The sequence below is a fragment of the Accipiter gentilis genome, chromosome 10 (genome assembly GCF_929443795.1).
Source record: "Accipiter gentilis chromosome 10, bAccGen1.1, whole genome shotgun sequence".
Classification (NCBI taxonomy): domain Eukaryota; kingdom Metazoa; phylum Chordata; class Aves; order Accipitriformes; family Accipitridae; genus Astur; species Astur gentilis.
The window spans coordinates 22,881,819-22,904,887 of NC_064889.1; the positions used below are offsets into that span (position 1 = coordinate 22,881,819).

The 23,069-nt window shown below is 38.4% G+C and overlaps 1 protein-coding gene across 2 annotated transcripts; it reads left to right on the top strand.

Annotated features, from left to right (window-relative positions):
* Window positions 1-875: 875 nt before the first annotated feature.
* On the top strand, window positions 876-22,920 carry CLPX (caseinolytic mitochondrial matrix peptidase chaperone subunit X). 2 transcript variants are annotated; one of them, XM_049812152.1, is made up of 14 exons: window positions 876-1,003; window positions 5,145-5,305; window positions 6,813-6,930; window positions 11,698-11,852; window positions 12,684-12,843; window positions 14,062-14,103; window positions 15,296-15,472; window positions 16,355-16,519; window positions 16,863-16,951; window positions 17,514-17,678; window positions 18,700-18,999; window positions 19,514-19,606; window positions 19,857-19,963; window positions 21,111-22,920. In XM_049812152.1, exons 1-14 carry the CDS (start codon window positions 934-936, stop codon window positions 21,199-21,201), a joined length of 1,893 nt encoding a protein of 630 aa, XP_049668109.1. In that variant the 5' UTR covers window positions 876-933; the 3' UTR covers window positions 21,202-22,920. The 2 variants fall into 2 exon arrangements, with proteins under 2 accessions (XP_049668109.1, XP_049668110.1); XM_049812153.1 differs by lacking the exon at window positions 14,062-14,103.
* The last annotated feature ends 149 nt before the right edge of the window (window positions 22,921-23,069 follow it).

Consider the following 23,069-nt stretch of genomic DNA (forward strand, 5'->3'; position numbering starts at 1 on the left):
CCTGGCTGTCGGTGGTGGTGTTAAACCTGTATTTTTACAAAGGTTAAAATCCATCCAGAGCTTGGCAGAAATTTCAGTGTTCCTGCTGTATGCGGCTGCTGGTGACGTGCCCTAATGGCGTTTGCTGTAGGGCAGCTCAGGGTGGATGAGGAGGGTGGCCCGTGGCGTATTCCCGTCTCCCAGTCGTTCCTCTGAACAACCGTTGGGATCAATTAGCTTTGTTTAAGTCGTATGTAACAAGTAGGAGTTGGAGGTGAGTTGAAAGAAAGAGGCCGATAGATACCTGTCGGTTGTAGGTGCATTCTCCATGAGATGCGTCTAAAGGATGCGCTTGATTAGGTTTTATATATAGATATATACGCATAATGTTGTGCCCTGGCTGAACATCACCCTGTGACGCAAGGCGTCGTTTTCACCTCTGTCCCAAAGTTGCTTCATTTTGCCTCAAGTTTTCAGCTGCCGTTTCAGGTTGATTTTTCACGAAAGGGTTTTCAGAAAACTGTTTCTGGGATGCAAGGGAAATATTTTTCTCCTGTTGAATTTAGGAAGGAGAACTCAAAGGTGGGAATCGCCTGAAATACCGTGTGTACAGGGGAGGGTTGTGGGGGTCTCGCCGTCGTCCGGACTACGTTTCCCATGGTGCAATGCGGCGGGGCCGGCGACCGCCCCCACCGCTAGGACTACATCTCCCATAAGGCCCCGCGCGGACGCCGGTACTGCGGCGAGCGAGGCGCCCGCGCGCTGCCTGCTGGGAGCGGTAGTCCGCGGCGTGTGCGGGGTGACGCCACGCGGGCGGCAGCGCGCTACCGTCACTGAGGCGGCGCCGGGCGGGGGAGGGGGTGTTTACGGCGCGGGTGGGGCGCGCAGTACCGCCGCCAGCGAGGCCTAGTCGGCGGCGGGGGGGGGGGAGCGGGCCGGGCTCGCGGCCGCACCATGTCCGCCTGCCACAGCTGCGCCGCCGCCGCCCGCCTCCTGGGCTCTACGCTGCCCTCCGCGCGGAGAGGTAACCGCCGTCCTCCTCTCGCCGTCGCCCGGCCCTGGGGGGGGGCTGGGCCCCTCCGTCCTGGGGCCCTCACGGGGCCTGGAGCGCGGCGGCCCCTTCCGCTCCCCCGCCGCCTCCCTGAGGGGAAACGGCGTTCCCTCCGGCCGCCGCGCGGCTGTCACCGCTCCGCGCCCCTCCAGCCCCGCCACTGCCGGTGATTGATTCTCGGGAGCGGGGCCCGCCGGGTCAGTGCCGGAGCGGTGTCGGCGGGGAGCAGCCGCGCTCCGGCGGCAGCGAGACGAGACGGGCCGGCCCGGGGAGTTCCGTGCTGCAGCGCCGCGATAAGGGCTTCGGTTAGGCCGCGGGTGGCTGCCTCGGCCCTTTTCTTCCCGCCCCCCCCATTAATCTTTTGCTAGTGTCACCCTGGGTGGTGTGAGGGGACGGCCGGTGGCGCGTCAGGATTAAGGGCAGTATTACATGGTGTGAATTTCTGGATAATTAGCCCGCATTGATATACCTTTCGGGAGATGTAATGCGAGAACGGAGCTTATTTCAACAGAAGTGACTTTCAGCAGCAGTCGTCCAGTGTGCGTTACCCTGTAGTGCTAGTTAATGAGCCTAATTAGCTGACTGATTAAAAGCCTGCCTTTTTTACAACCGAAACTTGAAATATTTCTCATAAAGACTTGGGCTCAGTTAGAAAAAAGTTATTATTTCCAACTTGGTAGAAGGGTGAGACTGTGCAAACCACTTACTGGAAGTTGAAGGGGAGGGAGGCTGTTACTTTTTTGCTACTTTTGTCCTTTTCATGGTGCTCTTGTGGGTAGTGAAGTTGACATACTGCCTGCTGCTTTTAGTGAAAGGCAGACCACTCCCAAATTCTGCTGAAAATCTCTACTGCTGCCATATTTGCGACAGGGTTTTGAATGATTGTACCCTCAGCAATAGCCTGAGATGATTTATTACCTTTGAGAGGTGAGTTAACTCATTGCAGTTGACTTTACGTTTACATCTCTTGATGTCACGTGCTGAAAGGCTTAAACCAGTACTTTCAACTTCAGCCTGTCTGGCCTTGTGTAAACCCACTGAAGCAATAAACTTTAAAGCAAGTAACATTCTGAATTAACTTTAGGATTATCGTTTTTTTTTAAAAAAAATTGTATTGTTTTGTCAGAACTAAGGTTTAAAAGTGATGTGTAAAAGAATAAATGAGACTAAAACACAGATACAGAGTAATAAGATTATTTACACATCAGCTTTCCATGAAAGTTCTTAAAAAAAAAAATAAATCTTATTTTGGTGCATTTTTGTTATTGTAATGGATTATGTCTTCTGCCAGGTACTTTGTTTGCTATTATTGCTGGTTGGTACAAACTTGAGAGTATTCAGAGTGCACGGATAAGACTAGTTGATCAAGTGTTGTGTGTGACAGAGAATTGTCTTGTCACAGTCTCCCTGTCATTTCCTTGGGCAATAGATTCTTCCAAGATATTTGAAGCTTGGCCCAAAAGTCAGTATTTCTTTCCTCGAGTATCAATTAAAGGTTAATAAGGTGTAAAGGAGCCTCCCATTATGTCTTAACACACTAATCTGAACACCCTGGATAGATGCCATTGCTGCTACCAACATTCTTATGTTAGGTAGATGTCTTTTAAGTTTACTGTTTGAAAAAAAACACCCAAGCCCTGACTGCTAGTTGTGTGTGTGAGCAAATACTGCTGTGCTAGCCAGCTGTTGCATATTTGAACATTTATCAGTATCTGGATCATTCAGTGGAAGTTGCTAGGCTTTGGGCTGGAATGTTGATTTCTCCCAAAAATCTGCCTCTGGGCTTATTTATGCAAGAAAATAGTTGCGATAACTTTTACTGCTTCATTCTTTAATTGTAAAATGATATTTTGTCCAAAAAATTATCACTCAGACCTCATGATAAGTGCAGGCACAAGGCTTTTCCTATTTAGCCACAAGCTGATGTAGCAGTAATAGGATATTATTTTCTTTTCTTTCTAGTTTAGCCTATCTACACCCTTTAGAGTTCAGCACGTGTAGCAGTGTGAGTTTAATGTTCCCAAAAGGCTGGCCAGCTAAGACTTTTGTGAGAGTGAATTTAACAGCAACAAAAGCGTTACAATGTGGGTGTAATGCTGCTGGCTAGCCTAGATCTGCTGCCAGTGTCCTGTCAAATGCCCCACAGCTGCTGCATTTCTGATCAATAGACGGGTATGCTCTGTAACATGGCACTTAACCAGCTCAATACTTGACACTGTTTATGGTGTCATACTTCATCCAATGCAGTTTTCAGTACATATTCTGTGTCACAGGTGTGCTCTGAATTAAAATCAGTGATCTTTAGTCCATGTGTAGTGCTTAGTGGTAAAATGCTTGAGCTGAGAAGTAAAATGTATTAGTGCTTCATCCTTTCTCCCCAGGCCGAATCTTCCTGTATTGCAGGAAGGTTGTGTAACTTCGAGTTTTGTTCAGGGGAGGCGAGATGGGTTTTTTGTTTTGTTAAGGGGTCTTTTCTCAATTGCCTTTAGAAGTGGGAAAACAAATCTCGGTAAAGGAACCAGCTATGAGGAATAAGCCCCCAAGACAGGGAATTAATGCCGAACAGCTATTGCATTGTAAATGCTCACCACATCTTATTCTCTGCTGACAAGTGCACTTGGCGCACATAGTCTTCAGAGTTCTCTGCAGATTCAATTGAAAGAATGCAACTGCTTGTGAAAGTGAGCCAGCATTTTTAAGTTTACGGGGCTATTTTCATAGTTTATCCTATGTAATCTTAAGGTGTCTTGCTGTGTTGCAGTGACACTCAGCAGAGGAATTTAAAATTGGTGAGCACATTGATAGTTATTCCTCCCTCACGTTTATGGACAGAAATAATGCTATTACAGATTTCTAAAAGATTACATTTTTAATCATGTTAAAAATAACTGCAAATCATCTTCAAGTTCAGGAATCTTAAGCAGCATGCAAGTTAATAAAACAACTTCAAATCTCATTTGACACTGTCTTCTTGGTTGTGACTTTGCAGAAGCCTGTGAGAGTTCTCCTGGTAAATTTAGGCTGATCCATAATGCTTTTCTTCTTAAATGTCATCTTTCAACTAAGATTCCAGATATTAGTTGTCATTGTTATCTCTTTCAAAGCAAATCAACTGTACTTCTCTTACCATTCTTATGGTTTTTATTCTTTTTTTTCAGAAGAGTTTTTGGAGTTTACTATAGGATTCTCTCATCTTTCCAACAGTAAACCCATATATTGTCAGCAAGTTTTTAGTTGTTATTGTTGCTATATAGCTCTTCTGTTGGCAAGTGACAGAGCTCTTATCAAAACCAGAGAGCAAGTGAGAAATTTGCCACTTTAAATGCAATAGAGAAGCGAGATATGTATTCCAGGCTCTTGCCTATGTTGAGAGATGTTGCAATCACAAGCACGACATATGTTGATTCACATCATACCTAGCCATGAAATGTAATCCTACCCGCTGTTGCAAGAGGAGGAAAAGGCTGTTTAGTTTCTCAGTGAGGGTTTTTTTCATGTTGGCAATAAGCTATTTCAACAAAGTTAAGATTATGCTGAATTGACTTGTGCCTGTCTGTCAGCACATGCCAAATATAACACTACCTTTCAGTTTTCCTCAGGAGAACTTTTTTTGTCAAGCAGTACCTCAAATTCCTGGAAACCAGTTTTGAGTAGAGATCACAAGTGAAAGCCAAATCCAGATGTGCAGTCTGTGAGTTTGAGACAGTTCTTTGGTAATTTTTGTGTAATAAGAAGATGCTTCAAAGGTCTTTCTTTTACTTCAGGGTTTGAAATATTTTACAATAAGTGCTGAATGTTGATTGTATTTATCATTCTGAGGATCAATTTCATAACTGGGATGTTCCTTATTTCATGACACAATGGGACTCTCAATTATCTGACGCTAAAGGACCTGGAGTTACTTTTGGGTCATTTTTGGATGATCCAGGCAGTTTTTAATGAGATGAACATTAAGGTGGTAAAGAGAATTTATTTTGGATAACTGGAATTTGGATGTTCTGTTGCTGAAACCTTTGAGCTCCATTTAATGTAAATAAATTCTGGCATTTGGTGGCACTGGGATTAGAACTAGAATATTTTTAATGTTTAATTTTCATGTTTTCATTTTTTTTAGGTATTACTTGTGGTCGTACACGCATCCCTGTTTTAGGAAAACTTGGGACTTTTGAAACTTGTTCCCTAAGACGGATTCCTCTTAGAAACTTTTCGGAAACACCAGCCTATTTTGCTTCAAAGGACGGTGCAAACAAGGAGGGTTCTGGAGATGGAAGCAAGGTAATCTCCACGCATTAGGTTTTTCAGTAGTTTATATAAAATATTTCTTAAATATTTTTAGTATTTTTTTCCTTACTTAAAATTAGAATCTTCTTGAAATTTTTGCTAACTCTTGACATTTCTGATCCTTCAAATTGCTACAACTGACAGTGAAGAAGAAAAAAATGGTATTGTGAATATGTTAGCAGACAAACCTTATAAACATCCTATAGTTTTTTTCCCAGTTTTATAAATCTTTTTGCCTAGCATAAAGGGACACTTGAAAACTTAGTAAAATGTTATAAATCCACAACAGGTTTCAGGATCTCAGGAAAGAGTAGTAGTCAGAACTATTCTCGTTCAAAAGCCTGCTATGTCCAAGTAGGCTTTTTAAAGGGAGTACATTTTAAAGTGTTTTTGTTTGCAGCACTATTTTGGTAGTTGTATTAAGCAAGACAAGTTTGTGAGGAGACTAGCTTTATTCTTGTCAGTAAATTGTAATCTATTTTCATCCTAGTCTTTCTCTGTAATTATAGTTAATAAACAGCTTCTTCAGTTAAATGATTACCTGAGAATAAAACTGCTCTTTAGTCAGCAAATAAGATTTTGAGAGTTCACAGGCAATAACTTTGCCTTAGTATGGCATGTTGTAACATCTGAGGTACTGTCCAGATGACACAGGTGTGTTCTGAAGATTCAGATTAAACTTTTTTAAAAAATAAAGAAGGAAGATAAAAGAATTTTAATAGTCTTTTTCTTGAGAGGGGTTATGAGGAGAAATGACTAGGCAAGCAAGGTTTTAAAAAAATGGGGAACTGCCTTAGAAAAGGGAAGAGAGATCTTTGCTGTTTCCTAAAATATAATAGCTTTTATTATTAATCAAAGTATGAAGGCATAGAATGGATAGAGTTTTAAAAAATGTTAACCTTGAACACCACTAAGCAAGGTAACATGGAAAAAGACAAGTAGGTCTCAGGGAACTCTGCCTTAGAAGTAAAAGATAAAAAAAAGATAAAAAGATAAAAAGAGATGCTTGTTTTATAGGCCATATCTACCCTATAGCCATCTGCCAGCATAGCTACATCTGTCAAGGATGTGAGAAGACTTGTGGCTTCAGAAACCCTTAGAATCAACAAAGTTGCGATAATGAAATTACTCTATAAGTATGATTTGTTTTCTTCTTTGGTGTTAAAATAAATTACATTGAAATATACTATTAAAACATTCTTGATGCAGTTTAGCTTGTTATTGTTCTAGTTCCAGTGAAGCAGTTCTAATGTGGATCTGGGATGCATCTTCCGTGGGCATCCAAAATTGGTAGACGTGGGAAATGCAGATGTGTGTACACTTCCAAATGTTTATATCATGTTGTTCTAAGTTTTCAAAGCCTTTAAAAAATCCTGACAATAGTTATTTTGTCATTCAGCTATTGCAATATTCGCATTACTGGATTCCATAAACACGCTGCTAAATGCCTAATGTAACAGCTCCATTGTTTGGGGCTAATTGTCTGGAAATCTTTTTTTAGAAGTCTGTCGGTGAGGGGGGTGGTAAAAAGACAAGCTCTGGAAGCTCTGGGAAAGGAGGGAACCAGCTGCGCTGCCCAAAGTGTGGTGACTTGTGCACACACGTGGAGACCTTTGTGTGTAAGTTTTAATGAATACTTTATTTTTTAAATAGACACTGAAGTGACTATATTTGTGATCTAACGTAGGCCTGATAGCTAAGTTTTAGCCTACCTAATTATGCAATGTCAAAAATTTTCTTATGCTTAGTTTGGCCACGTTGGCATAAGCATGTATTGTTTCTCTGGATACATTTGTGTCATTTCCTATGATGTGTGGTGGAGCCGAATATGGTGGTGGAATTCAGACTGCAACTGTGAATACGCAGTTTTAAAATAGTTTGTTACATTTTATGCAGTGGAAGAGATGCTCACATAAACAATACCATTTAACTACTGATGATTCTTTTTGTCCATTATATAAATATATACTTATATATGTGTATGTTTGTAATGTCTGTCCTTTGTTTACTAAATAATAAAACTTTAATCCTGCATGTAGTTTAGCCAAAGTGCTTATCCAGCTGACGAGTTAGTATATGACAGATGGCTTACTAGAATGGTCTTCTGTGGTGAAGTCAGCTCCATAATACATTCCAAATAGGAGACTGAAAAGTCCAAATAGAAAATCCAAAATGTGTCTGATGCCTGGTGTCCAGCAGCAATAGCTACTTTTTTTGAAGTACAGTCCAAATTAATGCCAGTTATGCTTTAGGCTCTATCAGACTTGAAGATGTTTATCCTTATTTCAGTGCTAATGAGACCAGCCTAGAAAATAGTTGTTAGAAAGCAAATACTCATTGTTAGGGCTCAGGGAGGAAGTATCAAGTCATAATCAGACATGTGCACTGAGAAGCTTAAGACAAGGTCAGCTTAAACTTGTTCAACAGTTGTTAATATTGCAGTTGGTGAAGATAGTGAGCAGATGTGCTATTATTTGTTGCTACTCATATAATATTTAATAAAAATGATCAAACATCATGAATCACAAGACAATTCTATAATAACAGTATTTATGTTAGATAAAAGGATCAGTCCTCAGCTACTGTTTTTTCCCAGAAATATTAAACTTTTTTTGTTGCTGTTTGAAACTATAGGCAACAAAGTTTTCTGTAAAATCTGGCACTAGTTGATGGAACTAGAAATACAACCTGTGTGGTGGTCAATATGTTGGCCTCTCCATGGACTAGGTGTGGTTGAAAACAGCGGAAGGATTTTTAACCTCATTTATATTCTTATGAGATGATTTATGAGTAGACAGAGACATTTTGAAGCACTCTCATGTCACTGGTGTGTTTGCTCCCCTTGTTACTGGAGTTTGTGGTTTTATCTGGAAATACCATTCAAGCATTGCCCCAGAGTAGAACAATCACTGTGTATCCCTGGAAGGCAGAGATGTGATTTAGTATATTGTCAGTGTCTCTAGGAATCTTTAAGCATGCTTGAAAACTTTCATAGGAAGAGAATTCATTCATACTAACGTTATGGGAGAAAATGTCTGGTATACGCAATCTCAAATTCGCAAGTAGTGATACCGCACTTGAGTTGCGGCATCAGAATGGCACAGGTACTGTAAACAGCTTGGGACTGGAAACCCACTTTGTACTTGTAAAATCAGTGTTGCAGCTGGACAGATTTGTTAGAAGCTTGAAAGTCAAAACATGAGGAAGTCTTCTTGTGAATAATTGAATGTATCTACTTTTCTTATCCTTGCATGTTCTACTCTGAGGCTTTAGGGTTGTACAGCTTTTAAATGAAGTCTGTTACTAGTTTAAACTAAGTACAGTGTCACCAGATAATGGAGTAGAGCAGACCTTTTTGTTCATCTTGAGAACAGCTGTCAGTTTTCTGTTAATTGGTAACTTAAAAATTAAACCAATGATTGTAATTGCTCTAATTTCTCAGAAATTCCTGTGAGTCGTGGTCAAGTTTTCTCTGGACCTGTGTCTTTCTGTTTTAGTCTGTTAGTTTGAGCACACTGCTTCCAAGCCAAACTGTAGAATATAAAGCAGCTGGAAAATGGAAGAGCTAATTATCTTAAAAATTATTTTAAAAAAGAAAACAAAAACTAATAAGAAAAAAAAGCTGGTTGTCCAGTGGAGTTATTTTTTAAGGGGGCTTCTCTTTGTATCTGGAAATCCTGCACAAGGATATGCTTGGCAGTGGCTTTCCTGTTAAGGAAGAATACGATGCAAACCAAAAGGAATTTTGCTTTGACACACTTTCTCAGCACTTCCTGTATTGTTTTGCGTTGTGAGAATCTGTAAGGAGAGGTTTGTGATCAGTGAAATAAGATGTGAGCCTCAGATGTAGAGTGAAATCCAATAGCTATAAAGCTGATTGACATAAGAAGCCTTATCTAGGCACTGCTTTTACTGTCTCCACCTGCTGCCATCAGGTTAGCTCCCATCCTCCAAAGCAAGACTTCCTGCTACTGTACATACTTAATAGGCAAGAAGCTTCCCTGTTCTCTTTCTCTTGATGTCTTTTTACCTTACAGCGGTTTAACAGTAGCCCATTATCTCAAAGCTACAAGTATTTTTAAGATTAATCCTCCGGTGGTTTTGGCTTCCTGTATGTATTGTAAAAACCTGACCTTTCTCTTTGGCAAGGTCAGCTCTTATGGACTTTAGAAATCTCTTTGCAAATGCAGCCTCTGTGGTAATGTTGCCTGAATCAAAAACAACACTTGACTTACATTTTACCCCACTGTAAATATTTGCAGACATTTTAATGACAGTGAGGTAATTTGACGTGAAGGCTCTTTGCCTCTGTGCTTTTGTGTTTGCTAAAAGAACATATAAAACCATGCCAGTATTTAAGAATAGCAAAGTTGTTTGCAATTTTGAATGCTCAGTCTTAGGGAGATAGCGGTGCTTAAACTTGGTATCCCTGTATTTCAGAGCAAACTTCTCAAAATTTTTTGTTCTGTTAAAACTTGTATTGATACTTTTTTTCCAGATTGCTGTGTAGATGATAGAAACTGGCCAGTTTCACAGCTGTGTTTTGGTAACTGAGTCTCCTCCTCAAGGCACCCCATACATCAAAGTTTCTCTGTAACCATGGTCCCTATTGGTCTTGCTGAAATGAGGAAGATCTCTAAGAACTTTCCTCTGTGCTGCTTGAAGTAATTGATAAAAGCTTACTCTGCACAATAATTTTTTCACTGAATGATGTTTTAGAGATGCACAATAGTATTCTTAATAGCCTGCTTTTTATTTTCTATTTTTTTTTAACTATTCCCATGGATCTATAAAGGGGGCAAGTATTCTCGTGGCTCTTTCATCCTAATAAAGCCAACTATTAGCATTGCATAAGGAAGGGCAATAGCCTCATGACACTGTAGTCATTAATAATATCAGAGGTGTTTTGAGTGGGCATTGGGAGAAAGTTTGAGGGTTTTGCCCTACAGTATTGTTGGTAAATAACAATTATATAAGAGGGGTGCAGGCAAGTCGTTCTCCATTTTATTCCCATCAGGCAGATAACAGTAATTTGGACTGTTGCCAGGAGAACTTTCCAGCTGTTACACAAATTTTTCTTTGGACTAGAGTTAATAAAGCTGTGATGGTCACAGTATTATGTGCTACATTCTTAAAGTAATCTGCTGGTCATACTTATCCAGTCATAACGTGTGTTTAATATTAAAGTAAAAACCCACCTACTCCTCTTTTGCTGATGCCAGCTCTATGGGAGGCAACAACAAGTTATAAATAAGCAGCTTGTTTGTTGCTAGAGGCTGTTACTAAAATCAGGTGGTACTACAGTGTTCAAGCCATTTTCTAAAAACTTCTTATGATTTCAGAAGTTTTGACATTGAAGTTTTTCATGTGGTTGTTTTGCTACATTTACTTTGCTTTTAATTTAATACATTTACTAATATATTTACTTTAAATCAGTCCTGTTGCACATGATTTGCATTTAATAGCATAGTAGTACGGTCAGAAAAGATCTATTTTGAATTACAAATTTATTCTTCTCTACTGTCTATTTTTGATTATTTCAACTTCGCTTTTCCAAAGGAGAAAAAAAAAGTAGTGCAAGTTCTAGTTTTCAGGCTTTTGAAACCAGTCTTTGTAGATAGCATGATTTCTTGAGACATAGTTCACAAAGTCAGCTGTAGGAGGGTTTGGCTTTTGGAATTTGAAAGAAATTTGTTCTACTCTTGACAGTAAAAATAAATAAGCAAACGATCTTGCAAAACATCAAAGTCCTGATCATCTGTTGCATACCACTGCTGGCTCTTGTTGGGAGGAGGCCTTTGTGTGACCTCTGTGCTCTGTGTCCTGGGCTTAGGTGACTTGAACATGCTCCATAGTGTTGTTCCACAGCCAGTGGGATGCAGACTGGGAGCTGCCAGAGCTGTCCTCTCCTGAACTTGCTGCATGCTATCCTTGATATTGTAGATTGCTTCCCCACACTTTAGAGTAGTCTGTCCCAAATGACTTTTTTCTTTTTTTTTTTTTTGCCTGCTAGTTTGAGAGTTAGGAACAATTCCTGCATAGTTAGAAGCCCTCATTAGTTTTGCATCACTCTGAGATGCCAAATTCCCTCTTCTGAGTGTAGTACTACTGAATAAGTATGAAATAGATTTTTGCTTTTTAATCCCTTGTTTGGTTGCTACCCTGCGTTGAGACTTTTTGGACAAATTGCATTTCCTCTGTGTCAAATTTCATAGTCCACTAATTGCTTTTAAAGCTTCTAAGGTGAACAAAGGAGAAGAGTTGTGTAAACACGGAGGTGTCTATGCTGTCTTACAGGTGCTTGTCCTGTATATGACAAACTTGGGCAGTTGATTGAGTGCTGTCTAAGCAATTCCTGTTGCCATTTTGTTTTACTTTTTCTGCAGCTTCCACCCGCTTTGTGAAGTGTGAAAAGTGTCACCATTTTTTTGTTGTACTGTCAGAGGCAGACACAAAAAAGAGCATCATTAAAGAGCCCGAGTCAGCAGCAGAAGCTGTGAAATTGGCATTCCAGCAGAAGCCACCGCCTCCACCGAAAAAGGTATGGTTCTTAATTTCACCACATTATTTCCTTGTATTACAGCATGGTGAAATGCTTTACTTCTTAATCTGCATCAGGTGTGTAATGGTCTACTTTGACAGAGCAACAAACAAGACAGTCAGCTCAGGATTAAACCTTTGAGAGCTATGTGACCCAGCAGAGCACTGATAAAGTGAACAAGTAGATCCAATAAAAGTAGTTGGGCTTATTTTCCTCTGCCTTTGTGTTGTGACTGAAGTCCAGTACCTTCATTTTTATCTTGTGACCCTGAGGCTAACTTCAACCCTCACCAACTGTAGTATCTTTTATTTCCTGCTGTGGCCTCATATTCTGCACCCTTACATTAGCAGCTTTCTTCTGTAGCTGCAGAACCTTTTATTTGTCTTGTTTCTGGGCAAGAACTGTGGCTGATTAGCTTGTGGCTGTGACCCATCTTATTTGGTTTCCCTTTCCCAAATAGTGAGGGAGCTTATTGTTTTTCTCAGTTCCTAGTGGACTGTAATGATTTCTGAAGCTGCGTGTGGCTCCCGGATAGTCAGTCCTCTTGTAAGACATTAAATATTCTTGAAATTTCTGTTCCTTTTACAAATTTGGGTGAAAATAAGAATGGATTTAAATATTAGTAGGGAAGAACCGACAGACACAATATGATTAAGTGCCATGTTTTTAAGTAAACTTATCAACAGGAATATGTTTTTTATTTTAGACGTTGGGTTTCTGTTTCTCAGTTCTGTAATGGTTGGTTTGGACCAAAGTCCATCTTTGGCACAATATACTATTTTTTGCTGCAGGGTGGTTTAGAAGTATTATTAAAATTGAGTTATTTTTCAGATTTATAACTACCTCGACAAATATGTTGTTGGTCAGTGTTTTGCCAAGAAGGTGCTTTCAGTTGCTGTGTACAATCATTACAAGAGAATCTACAATAATATCCCAGCTAACCTGAGACAACAAGCAGAAGTTGAAAAGCAGAATTCTTTAACACCGAGAGGTTTGTATTATGTTTGGTATTTTTCTAGTCAAATAAAACTTACCATTTCAGGGCTCTAATGTAAGAAACCTGAGATGGATTTTACCTTGACACTGGATGTTCTGTAATTGGAATGAGCTAAAAGAATTTCTATTACATTTAATGTTCACTGTATGCAAACTTCTGTGATTTATTTAAAAGTAATCGAGGGTTTATGATGCCATGGGTATGGCCTCCTGTTATTACATGGTTAGCATTTTTTACTGACGCATGTTATTAGGTATTTTCTTTTAACTTCATAAAGTGAGCCTCCTAAAGCTTTCTTTCTAATCTCATTTACTGCTTAACGGTAAATCTGTTGCTTAATCTGCAAGCAACAACGTAGATCATGAAGACAATATTTTGTGTAGTGAATTTGATGAATAGCTAGCTTTCTAACCTCACTTGCTGCTGTTGGCAGCATCTGTTGGTCACCATAGTATTGTTCCATATCTAGCAGGTGTAGATGGAGTTACTTTTGGCAGTACTCTTGCTACTGAGTAAGTGTGTAGCTATGTTGATCTAATTTATTTTTGGAAGTAGGATTAAGTTACTGTGTCTGATTCAAAACGTACCTTGATTTATTTTTTTTAAGGTGTTTTGTTCTGTTTTGCAATAAATAGTATGCTAAGCAAACAGAATCTTTGTTTTTTTGAATTTATGTAAAGAAGTATTTTAACTGAGGGGAAAGCATTAGTAGCACTTTTCTGGTAATGGTAGGAGAGCAGTTGTGTACCTGGCACAGAGAAGTTTCTAACCATCCACAGGAAGATAAAATGGTGCACACCCACCCAGAGGGACTGGCAGTGAACATTTATAATGGGTAGTATTTTGAAATATATGTAATCTTATGTTGTAACACTCGGATATAAATGTGAGAGTTTAAGGAAGACTTTTCAAAACAAAGTTATATTATAGCATTTTTTCCCCTTCTGTAAGTGGCTTAAAAATGAAAATCTAATCAGAGTTAATAGACTGTTATTGTTTTAAGTAGTAGAAAGCTTGCTGTCATTTTTATAAGCATGCAAGTTGGGTTTGGGGTTAATTTTGACAGCAATAAATACTAATTCATGTGGGGATTTCTTGTTAGAAATAGATTCATATACAGTGATGAGATTTATTCAGAAGAGGGCAAGAGGTGGAGAATTTATAAGCTTTTATAAACTTACTTTTTATTACTGTTTTCATCCTCTCTCTTAGAATTAGAAATCAGAAGACGGGAGGATGAGTACAGATTTACAAGTAAGTGAACTCTCTCCTCATGTCCTCCTCTGCAATATCTACTCTTTTGATGTTAATGTAGAATAGTCTTTAGTGACTGCTCATTTGAAATGCTGGGTAAAATCCTGCTTGCTTTTCTTCTGCAAGTAAATTTAATTGATGGCATTGAGTGCATTTTTAACAAAGGTGACTAGGATTTGAGACTCTGTCTAGTTCTAGGTGGAAAGCAGGTAAATTGTAAAAATACCTTTTATGAAGTTGGTTAAATAATTATGTGTCCTTAGAATTGTTCTCAGTAGACTGAGTGAAATTGAATTTTTTTTTTTTTTTTTTTTTTTTACTTGGATCTGAGGTGTGATTATATTAGTAATGCCAAACAGAATATAATGAGGTAGATAGTAAAGGAAGTTATGCAACTGTTTTCTGCAGGGTATTTGTCCTCTTAAAAGGCACTGTCACCTTGAACCTCGGAATGCCTTCCCCCCCCAGTTGATGTCAGTTATGTTTATTTTCAGTCCACTGGAACTCTCCTGGCTATTGAACTTTTTCCTTAGACTAGTGTAGATCAATTTGTATGCCCAGTTACACCTCTTCAAACCATTTTCTTAATCTTCAGAATTGCACCCTGCAAGCCAATTAAAACTAGTGCTCTGAAAAAAGAAAATCCAGCTGAGTCTCCATATCCATGTGTAGAGTCAAAACCTGTAACAACTGAACTAAGACAGGTCTTTAAATCTTGAGAGTAGACCTGTGCATTGCTTTTGTAATTGTTACGGTATGTAACAATTCCTGTTGTACTGTACTGTATGTACAGTTCCTGTACTTTTTCATCATAGAGATCAACAGTTTGGGTTTATTTCCTCTTGTGCTAAAAAAAAAAAAAATCAGAAAAAAACTACAGATAAAATGAGTTAATTTGTAAGGACTGAAAATTTCTCATGTTTTTTAGTGTAGAGGAATATTTTTAGATAATCCACTGTACCACTGGAAATTCTTTTCATATATGAAAAATATATGCTTGTGCAAAAATACGATTGGAACTCGTTTTTGTAATAATTGTGCCATGTGTCTGTTGCAGTCCTATCTGTAAACTTCTGTACAGATAGAATTATAGGTTTGCAGAACAAAACAGAACAACCAAGCTTTTATTATGTATTTAAGGTAATGGCAGACCTTGTTAGTGCTCAAACAGTACTATTATTGTTCTCTTCAGAACTATTGCAGATTGCTGGAATCAGTCCACACGGTAATGCTTTAGGAGCATCGATGCAGCAACAAATGAACCAGCAGATACCTCAGGAGAAACGGGGAGGAGAAGTGTTAGATTCACCCAACGATGACATAAAACTTGAAAAAAGTAATATTTTGCTGCTTGGACCAACTGGATCAGGTATACAGCTGCATGTTTTTATAGGTGTCAGATTTTCCTTAGAATTGATTGTTAATGAGTGATTTTCCTCTCTTGTGATTATTCCAATTTGGTGTATAAAAAGCTGAACTGTGAATTCCAAACTGGGATTTTTGTACTTTCATGCCATGGTAACAAGCTGAGCTAAATGGCCTTGAAAAGGAATGAGGTCTATTCATGTGGTTTTCTTTGTGGTTTTTGTGTGGTTTTTTTTTTTAAAAAATTGCCTATATTTACTGACTGATGAAAAGATGTAACTTTCACTAAGCTGAAATAAAATGCGTTTAAAGTTTCTCTGCTTTAGATGGCAAGCTGAGATGCTGCAGTTAGAAAGTGTTGTTTCACCTCTGGGACAGATCTGTTGCAGGGGGGTTAAAAGAGAAATTATATTTGTATGTTCATAAGAAGTGGGAGTGTTTGTGCTGAAGTGATAGCATTTTTCAGACTTTTTGGAAGAACATTCACTAAATAATATTTTAATTCTGTTTCTCCCAAACTTCAAAGCAGGAGCAATTGGACTTTGCATTGTACCCCAAGTGTCTGCAAAGCGCTGCGGATTTATTTAATCTTTAATCTGTGCAAGTACCTGTATTCTGTTTTTTACATTGTGTAACATACTATATACATTTCAAGCTGCCTCAAATGCATAGTATTAGTCTAATTCAGAAATACAGCTTGCCAATGTAAAAAACACTGTTTATGAAAACTGGCTTCCTTGGAAATTATTCTTATATGAATATATGAACATGCTGGCATCATTCAAAATGTCTAAGGACAGTAATGATGATCATATAGTAAATATTTGGTTTTGTGTGCTCTAAAGAAATGTATGGAAGTTGTAACATACAGGTTTTATTTCATCAGGTAAAACCTTGCTGGCTCAGACGCTAGCTAAATGCCTAGATGTACCTTTTGCTATCTGTGATTGTACTACCTTGACTCAAGCTGGCTATGTTGGTGAAGACATTGAATCTGTCATTGCAAAACTTCTGCAAGATGCCAACTACAATGTAGAAAAAGCTCAGCAAGGTAGACTTTTACAATATGTTTCCTGAAGTTCATTCATAGACACTGTTAATCTCGCCTAAGTGCTCTAAACTTTGAGACCACCAGTATTTCTGTAATTTATAGTCCTGTTGCATGTACCTGAATTTTAACACTTTAAATCAGAAATAATAAACCTGAAAAGAGCTCTAAGCATATCTTGTAGTTTTTGTTCTTGTCCATAGTTGGACAAGATCGCATACATTTTTGCAACCTACAGTATGGAAGTAGAACAGACTGCTGCTGTCTTGAATTATATTCTTCCCTGTAAGTTCTTGCTTCTCTTAAAAAGTGGAGTCTTCCTTAAATCCATTTTCTATAACTGCAGGAATTGTTTTTCTGGATGAAGTGGATAAGATTGGCAGCGTTCCTGGTATTCATCAGTTACGGGATGTTGGAGGAGAAGGTGTTCAACAAGTAAGTACTTCTGTGGAGTAATTTCACTTTGTAAGCAAACAGCCCATCAAGTCTACATATCATCCTATCATGTCAAATAGCACGGGAGTGTATAGAGTCATAGTTCTTCAGTTCCTTAATTACTAACCTTTGAAACCCTAATCTTTCCTCTTTACTTTCTTCATTCCAAAAAAAACCCACCCCCAAAACTCAAAAGCAACTCAGGACTGCTTCATAGAAACATTTTAATTGAAAAACGTCCTTGCAGCATTCAGATAGAAAATTGCGTAATGTAGGCAAGAATAGATAACATTTTCCATTTTGACAAAACTATTAAAGCAACTTGTTACCAAGTGCAGCTCATAATGTGCATGGGAGTCACATTAAAGAAAGATTTTTGTCTATCATTGAATGGGATTGTTTGTCTTGTATGGAAAACCGATTTCTTTATACACTTATTATAAAGGCATAAGGGATTAAATAATGTAAATACATCTGTGAAAGTAAGCACAATATGGTGTGTCATCTTATATGATGCTACACAGTGGAATTTTATATTGCTTATTTCTTCTTTCCTTCTTAGGGCTTGTTAAAATTACTAGAAGGCACAATAGTAAATGTTCCAGAAAAGAATTCTCGTAAACTACGTGGAGAAACAGTGCAAGTTGACACAACAAACATCCTCTTTGTAGCTTCTGGTGCTTTTAATGGCCTTGACAGAATTATCAGCAGGAGGAAAAATGAAAAAGTGAGTGCATCAGGCTGTATTTGAATGGAGAAATTATTATCTTGATTACTGCTCATAGTACTGACTCCTAAAGGTTTTGCTGTATTTGTAAACCCACTAAGTTTGTTTGTAGAGCAGCAGTTTTCCATCTGTTATCTGGGAAACTGAGGTTAAGCCTAAGAAGGTAGCAAAGAACAAGCCTATTGTTAGTAAGCTTAAGTAGCTTGCAGTGGTCTCTACTGCCAGAGAAATTTTTGGCATATGCAAGTAGGAGAAAAATAGGGGGGAAAAGAAGGTTGAAAGCTGTTGGTAGAGGACTTGCTGTCCATACTTAAGAGGTAAACTTTTTACATTATTGTCATGTCCTACTTTTCTTAAAAACAGAATATGTGAAACAGTTCTAGCAGTTGTAATAGGATTCTTTCATTTGCAGCGTACCAAGTATGAAACTGAGAAAAAGCTTTTTTTCTTCTGATATCCAAAAGTTTACTGTTGATACTCTAATAGTTTGAGCAAATGGTGCTAAAAGCTATCATCATCCTAAGTACCTAGTCATGCAGTTCGCTGTTTTGTGTATTAATGTCTGGGGCAGACTTGCTCTGACTGCAGCTTTCTGACAAAATGTGCACCCTGTTTCTAACAGGGAGTGACTGAAATCCAAATTACTGTTTATGATAATTAATGTAGCTTTTCATGCAAGCATTCTTGTGTGCATTTGCTTCACTTCTTAAGAGCCCTTTTTAGTGTTGCTGGTATTTGCAAACTTATCAGGACATTACTAACCTTTTTTTTATTTTAAGAAAAACTTACTCTTATTCAGTCTGATGTGTTGATACCTTACTGAAGGTATTAAATGTTATAACAAATTCATGGCGTGCCAAGGTGTCCAATTTTACTATAAGTAATTTCTTGAGCTTGAATTAATATGTAATGACATAATCAGTCACTCCAGATGTTTTTTTATGCATGTGGCATGTGATTTAGTTACATAAAGAGAACTTAACTATGATAGTTCTGTAAGTGTAACATGTTTGTTTTGCAGTATCTAGGATTTGGGACACCATCTAATATGGGAAAAGGCAGAAGGGCTGCAGCAGCAGCTGATCTTGCAAATATAAGCGGAGAGTCTGATCCACATGAAGATATAGAAGAAAAGGATCGCTTGCTGCGTCACGTGGAAGCCAGAGATCTCATTGAATTTGGCATGATTCCTGAGTTTGTGGGACGTTTGCCTGTTGTGGTTCCGCTGCACAGCCTAGATGAGAAAACCCTTGTACGGATTCTTACTGAGCCACGAAATGCTGTCGTTCCTCAATACCAGGCACTATTCAGCATGGATAAGGTTTGAATTTTTATTTGACTATTCTTCAATATTCTTGTTTATAAATACAATGTTAAAGTGATCCAAAATGTCAATTTAAATCACTTCTTCCTCCCACATGTGCACCTCCCCACTCTGAAAAAAAAGTAAGCTAACTCATTAAAACCTGACTGGTTTAGATGGGATAACTGTCCTTGTGAGGTAAGTAATCTGGAAATGGTTGAGTTGCTCTTCATGTTAACATTCAAATGAACATCCATGACCTTGCTTAATAGACATCAAGAGCCACTTCATGTACTGTAGACGTACTTTTATTAGTTGTACGTAAAGGGACATAGTCAAAACTGGTAACGTTAGGCAAATATAAACTGTAGCTGAAGCTTTATGTACGTAGCTTAAATGTTAAGTCTTCTGGTTGGTAACAAGTAAATAGCTACTGTTTGTTATTTTCAGTAATGTTTGTGCTGTCCCACTCAACACACTGTTAAGTTATAAATGAAATAATTAACTAAACTTAACATTTTTCTCTTCGTAGTGTGAATTAAATGTAACTGAAGATGCATTGAAGGCTATAGCCAGACTGGCCCTGGACAGAAAAACTGGTGCAAGAGGTCTTCGATCTATAATGGTGAGTAAACTAAGTCTCATATTGAGTGAATGAAGCTACCTGCGTTTGTGTGTATGGACCTAATGGTGACAATTTTCAGTCAAAACCTCACTTAGTTCTGGGTCTTATATGGATACAGTAAGTCTCTTTCTAAAACTGCGGGTATTCAGAGCTCTTCCAAGAAAACTCTAGCTCTGAAAATCACTTGCTAACCATATTGTTATGTAGAAGAGGGCACACAGAAATATTTTTTCCCTCTGTTTTCTTGTAGGAAAAGCTGTTGCTGGAGCCCATGTTTGAAGTGCCCAATTCTGATATTGTATGCGTGGAAGTTGACAAAGATGTTGTAGAAGGCAAAAAAGAGCCAGGATACATTAGGTAAAACCATAATGGAAGTATCAGAACAGACGAGTAACGCAGCTAGACAGGTATTCTAATGGTTGCTGTAGGAACAAGTGTATAAACACAAAACCATGCACACAGCCTGAAAAGGATCTGATTCTCTGTATACTGTACGCAGCTGAACTAGTGCCTATTCTGTCCTAGAGACTTTGGGTTTGTATCACTTCAGTTTTTAAATAGAAAACTAAAAATAAACTTATATATGAAGTTACTTTAAGCCTTGTGTGTGTGTGTGTGTGTGTGTACCTGTAGAAATAGAAGTAAATTATAAGCATCGTAAGTTAACAGTAAAAATCTGAATTTTAATTGTGACTGTACTGAAATTTCTGAAATGGAACTTTTTCCTTCCTCCTTCTACTTTCTACCACTGAGGTGTTTTGTTTTTTTTTTTTAATGCAAGCTCCAGGCTGCTGCAGTTTTCTTCTCCATTGCTCTTGGAGCAGTGGAGAGCCACAAAGGCACATCTATTGATTTACTGAACTCTTGTTAAAATAATCAATTTAATGTTGTAAAGTTTGTATTATGGTAATGATGTGGTGGAATGCTGAAAGCACTGGGCAAATTCGGATTTAAAAAAAATAATCTTGGTGAACAAGGATGGAGTCAAAAGGGAAGGGGTCAGGTTAACAACACAGGTCTGAAATTTAGGAACTCTGCCTTGGTTTCTACCCCTGACAGCTTTTCTGAGTGACTTTGTCCACTGAGGTACGTGCTTTGTATTCATCTGTGTCTGTGCTGAAGCTTGGCTCAGCATACCTACTGTTTCAAAGGGGATGGATGGTTGGAGTGGAAAGTACTGTGCTTACACTGATGGTTTCTTTAAGTGATTTTATAGAGCACCTGCATTCATGTTTGCTGGAAATATTAAATTTACTGATTAAATCAAATGACTTAACTGAATTCAATAGCCTTTTGATTTTCAGTAATGAGACTGCATACTGGCAGTAGTGTAAATCTGCACAGCACCATTTTCAGATCAGAAGGTTGTTTAGCAGATGGGTGCTTGTCAGAGCATTTGTCATTGGGGTGCTTTGCAGGTGGCATGTTTACCAGAAGCTATGGAAACGGTCTCTGTTCTTTTCCTCAATTTCTAAAGTATCTGATCAGTTTGTTTTAATTATAGGGCTCCCACTAAAGATTCATCTGAAGAAGAATATGACTCTGGCGTTGAGGAAGAAGGCTGGCCTCGACAAGCAGATGCTGCAAACCATTAAAGACTGTCAGAATGCTCACCTGCATAAAGCGCACTTGGTTATTTCCTTATGATTGCCTCTGGCTTCAGCCTGATACTGAAGGCATCGGATCTATCTCGGATATGATACGTGATGAGGAACTTTATTAGATAAATCAGATTGTGTTATTTTATTGCAACATCACATTGATTTATTTGATGGACATTGTGTGGACTTGGATGGCATAATGTTCAAATACGAATTGTATATTACACTTGTTCAATTAAAATGTATAGCAAATATAGCAGCACCTGGATTGCTCTTTCTAGAAACTAAAACAGCAATGCAGGTGCTGCCGATAGTTAGATTTGACAATAATGTTACTCTACAAATGGGAAATCAAGATTTATAATTAGTAGAGGGTGAATAAACTATTAGCTCCTCATGTGACTCACAGGGGGTTACGTTCAGGTCAGTGTTTGATTTCTGCTGGTGTTTGAAACCGGATGGGTGCTGGAGTGACTTGTTACATTGGTGGGGGAGGAAGCCCTTCCAACAGGATTTTGGAAAAACTTGGGACATACTCTGACACTGCTGGGAGATTCTGCAAAAATGTGGCACTAGTTTGTCACAGTAATTTGAATGCAATTTTAAGTAATAGCCTTTCCTTCACCTCTCCATTAGGAGTAAGTTCCAGTCACCTTGAATACTGTGAAAGAAGGTGAAGTCAGCAATTTGCTCATTTTTCCAGAAGGGTGAACAGGATTTCTAGGAAGCAGTAAGCCATCTGAATTTGGATGAGAAGTTGACATAAATTTTTAAATATTAATGTTCTAATATAGTACATTTTGTTTAACGTATTGGAACTATCATGCATCAATTTTTTGGTGCCAGGTATTTGCCCAACCTATCTTATAATGTTAAGAGATGAAAGAAGTAAATGTGTAATATTTTTGATGTAATCAGTAGTGATTGTTCACATGACACAGTGCTTTTTAAGTTATGAGCTCAAATGCTAGTATTGCATCTTGTGGTTTTGTCTTTGATTTTTAGTCTCACAGCAAAACAATCCTCCCTCTTCTGTTCTACATCACGATTAATTCAACCCTTTAGGAAAGTCTTTGTAAAAACACTAAAGGACCTGTATGTTTTTGATTTGTTTCAGGAATTAAAATTGTTGCTTACAACTTTTTGTCTTTCGGTGATACGTGGACTTAAGTTTTACTGACCCCATTTTCTTTCAGTCTAGTGGATGTTTTAGGACAGGAAGGGACACTGCAGAGGTGTTGACACTATTGTTGTTGTTAATTTTTGTCATGTAAATTTTATGTAATACTTGTGTTCTTACCAAGAAGCAGCGTGACATGCAGTTGTAGCCAGATGCAACAGATACTTCCCTTAGGATTTCAGTTTTTTTCAGGTTAAATGACCCACTAATGGTTCAGAACAAGCTGCCTTCGGAGTAGAGGATATTTCTAGGAGAAGCTTAGTCCCCTCAGAATGGGAATCTGTGGTGAACTATCTGTAACTGCATCCTCACTTTCCTTTTTGTAGAGTGAAAAAAATAAAACTGCTTTTAATTCTGAATCCTTTAATTCAAATCCTTTTTTAAATGGATTGAAAAAACATTTTAGGCGAAACTCTTCAACAACTTAGTTTTGAAAGTTGTTTGGAATTATGTAACCCAGAACTGTTTTTAAGGAAACAAAATGCCGTGTAACTACAGTTTGTACTTCACCTCTGGCGTTTGAATAAAACAAAAGCGAATACTCAAGCAGCGGAGAGTTGTCATCCCTGGCGTCATCCCCAGCAACTTTAAATTTTATGGCTCTTCGGGTTTTTGTTTGGTTGTGGGTTTTTTTTTTTTAAGAGGACCTACGGGAAAGAAAAAAGATGCTGCGGGGGGGGGG